At 39.5% G+C, this 3,324-nt stretch overlaps 1 protein-coding gene across 1 annotated transcript; it reads left to right on the forward strand.

Annotated features, from left to right (window-relative positions):
• Positions 1-1,547: 1,547 nt before the first annotated feature.
• On the forward strand, positions 1,548-2,909 carry LOC125834381 (uncharacterized). Its single transcript, XM_049513530.1, has 3 exons — positions 1,548-2,151; positions 2,257-2,481; positions 2,554-2,909. The coding sequence occupies exons 1-3, from the start codon at positions 1,548-1,550 to the stop codon at positions 2,907-2,909; spliced, it is 1,185 nt and encodes a 394-aa protein (XP_049369487.1).
• Positions 2,910-3,324: the final 415 nt, after the last annotated feature.

Raw genomic sequence — 3,324 nt, forward strand, 5'->3', positions numbered from 1 at the left:
GAAGTCTAACCAAGGGTGAACCCACGGAGCAGACGACGGACCGTAGGTCGACCCACGATCCGTCATGCACGTCCGTCAATGATAATCTAAGAGTTGAAGGTTCCAATACATGATGAAAGTTTCTAAGTGTTGAACCACGGAGGGTGACCTAAGGATCGTAGGTCGACCCACGGTTCGTAAGTCGTGCCGTCAACAGAAGTCGCGTTCCAGCAGCTTATTTCTTTATTTTGTTTCCTATTTTATTTAGGACTTGTTTTCTATAAATAGGAGTTGTAAACCTCATTTTTGGGGGTTAGACATTACTGCAAACTCTTCGTTCTTGGTCTTTGGGAAATAATTTGCAAACTCTTTGCAATTAACTTTTCGAAATTCATTTTATACAATTTTCTCTTTAAATTTCAATTGAGGATTTCGGGTTTCATCAATTCTTCTTGTAAGTTCATGAATTCTTTTTACCCAATTATGAATTGTGATCTTTCAAGCAAGAGTAGCTAAATCCACAACAAGGGTTGTGGGAACCATGAGCAATTAACAAAGTATGAATAATAATTAGATAATTCTTGAATAGTGTTTATCCATGTATTGTTGTATTGTTAATCATTTCGTTTAGAAGTCTTTTTAATGAGTGCACGCGTTAGAACTCGCCTCATTCCTACTTGCCGGACAAAGAAGGTAATGAACGAGAAAAGGATTAAACAACAGAGATTTAGGATGCTATCTAATAGTCTAATGTCAATTGGAGTGAGAGTGAAAACTAAGCCATACATTATTGTGATGGCTAATCTGAGGTAAAGGTAAAGGTTAGTAAAGTATACACCCGTAGCCGGACCAAGGTGCGTGGTGAAATTCCCTATTTTGAGGACCAATCACTTAGGGATACCCAACTTACCAACTTTGCATGTTAAACACTAGGAAAGGATTACTATTATTAGGATTCCTGCGTTAAAAGCTTATGGGGAACACATATACCCTAGTTTCTCTCTCTTATTGATAACTCAAAGTTTGAATCTTGTCTACTTGTTACTTAAGCTTTCAAATATGTTACTTACTTACTCCCCTCCCCCCCCCCCACTTTGTTTACTTTTCTGGGAAAGAGTTTGACTAAATGGATATAATAGTGAGTTAAGTTTAAGTCTGAACCATATTCCTCGTGGGATTGACCCTAACCTACAAGTTGGGCTCTTTATTTGACAACAATTGCGTGTACATCTTTAATAGATGTGTAATTTAAGCGTTTCAAATTTTGGTGCCGCTGCTAGGGAATTTGGCTTTTAGATTAAGTTTAACTACATTATTGAACTTTAGTCAATTATTTCCTGATTTTACATTTTTTTTTTCTTTTGTTTTTGTTTTCTACATGTTTCTACTCTAATGTATGCCAAGTACACAGAGTCAAGGCGAACCGTTGACCCCCTATGATCCATAATTGAATAAGACTTTAAGGATAATGAATAAATAGGGGGTACTAAACAATCCAATCGAAGAGGGTCTAGGTGATGGAGTTGCATTGCAGCCTCTTGGGGTTGTTAATGTGAACGCTCAGGGACATGGTGGTAATTTACTCGGAGATGCAGAATCAGTCAGCACCGAGGCTTCCTGATAACTACTGGGTTGACTACAATACAGTTGAATATGAATGGCCTATAGTTCTACCTCCAGGGCATACATTCGTGGTAACCAGCAATTTGATGCAAATGCTTACAACACGAGGGTTGTTTTCTGGTCTAGCTTCGGAAGATCTGCATGCTCACATGGCTAAATGGAAAATTGTCTGTAAGAGTTATATGGGGCGACCGAAATTGGATATGGATTTTATAGGGTTGAGAGTCTTCCCTATGTCATTGACTAGAGATGTTGTAGTGTGGTTTTCAGAGCATATATTTAATTCGATTCAAACATGGGACCAATTGCACAAGGTTTTCATAGCGAAGTATTTTCCGGTGTCTAAGAAGCTAAATCGCAAGGATAAATTAAACAATTTTGTAGCACTACCTGGAGAGTCTGTAAGCAGTTCATGGGATAGGCTCAGTGCATTCATAAGAAGTGTTCTAAATCACCGCATAGATGATGAGTCATTGAAGGAGTACTTCTACAGAGGTCAGGATGACAATGCGAAGGTTGTGCTTGATACTATTGCGGGAGGATCATATGGTGAGTGCACTTTTAAGGATATCACTGAAAAACTAGAGAAGACTTCCCAAAACAATAAGGCATAGAGCACTCGAAAGGCTAATACTGGAAGGAACACATATGCAGTCCAAACTGCACCTAGTCAGTTTAATGATGATATGAGTGAAGATATTGCTCAAATAAGAACAGAACTGGGCTTGGTATTGAAGCATGTGAGTGAAAGTGCAGAAAAGGTAAATATAGTAAACTATTTAACAAGAACTCCACCACCACCAGTTGAGGAATGTTACTATGGGGAGGATACATATTTGGTTAATTATCAGACGGGGAGTTTCCAAACCAACACCCAAGGTTCCAACTCGAATAATTGGTGCCAAGGTCAAGAAAACCAAGGTTGAAACTATGGCAACTACAACCGCGAAGGAAACTATGTTCGGGATGGGAACTTCAATCGTGATAACAACTACAATAGAAACAACTATGGCAATAGGAACGATCGAGTTGGGCCATATGTTCCACCTGGTAAAGAATCTGGTAATAGAGAGGATGGTAGTAGTATGACTCGCATTGAGGATACGATGCAGAAGATGATGAAGAGGTTTGATGCGACTGATGAAAATGTGAAAGAGATGCGAACTGAGTTGTTCGGGATTGGTCAAAAAGTTGATGCTTATGCAGTGTCGATCAAGCAACTTGAGCAGCAGTTTAGTCAGTTGTCCGCTACTGTGAATCCACGCCAACCTGGCACACTTCCTATCAACACCGTCCAAAATCCATAAAATGATAGGTATTGTATAGCAATCATTACTCGCGGAGTAAAACAGGCTATTGACCCCCCATGCCATCTGAGGTTGAAAAAGTGGTAGAAAAAGATGCAGATGATATTGAGGTGACTGGAGAGTCGAAAGATGCTACATAAAAAAGAGGTTGAGTTAACCCAGAAAGTTGTCCCCATGCCTAGAACTCCACCTCCCTTCCCACAGAGGTTAGTGCAAAATACTGAAAAAGGAAAATATCGCAAATTCATAACTATGTTGAAACAAATTTCCATCATGTCTCGTTGATAGAAGCTTTGGAGCAAATGTCTGGGTATGCAAAGTTCATGAAGGACTAGGTGACCAAAAAGAGGGCCGTCAGTTTTGAGAATGATGAGAGGTTGCAGCATTGTAGTACAATTTCAATGAGGTCACTACT

This window comes from Solanum verrucosum, unplaced genomic scaffold (genome assembly GCF_900185275.1).
Source record: "Solanum verrucosum unplaced genomic scaffold, falcon-dt-bn FXZP01000279.1, whole genome shotgun sequence".
Classification (NCBI taxonomy): Eukaryota; Viridiplantae; Streptophyta; class Magnoliopsida; order Solanales; family Solanaceae; genus Solanum; species Solanum verrucosum.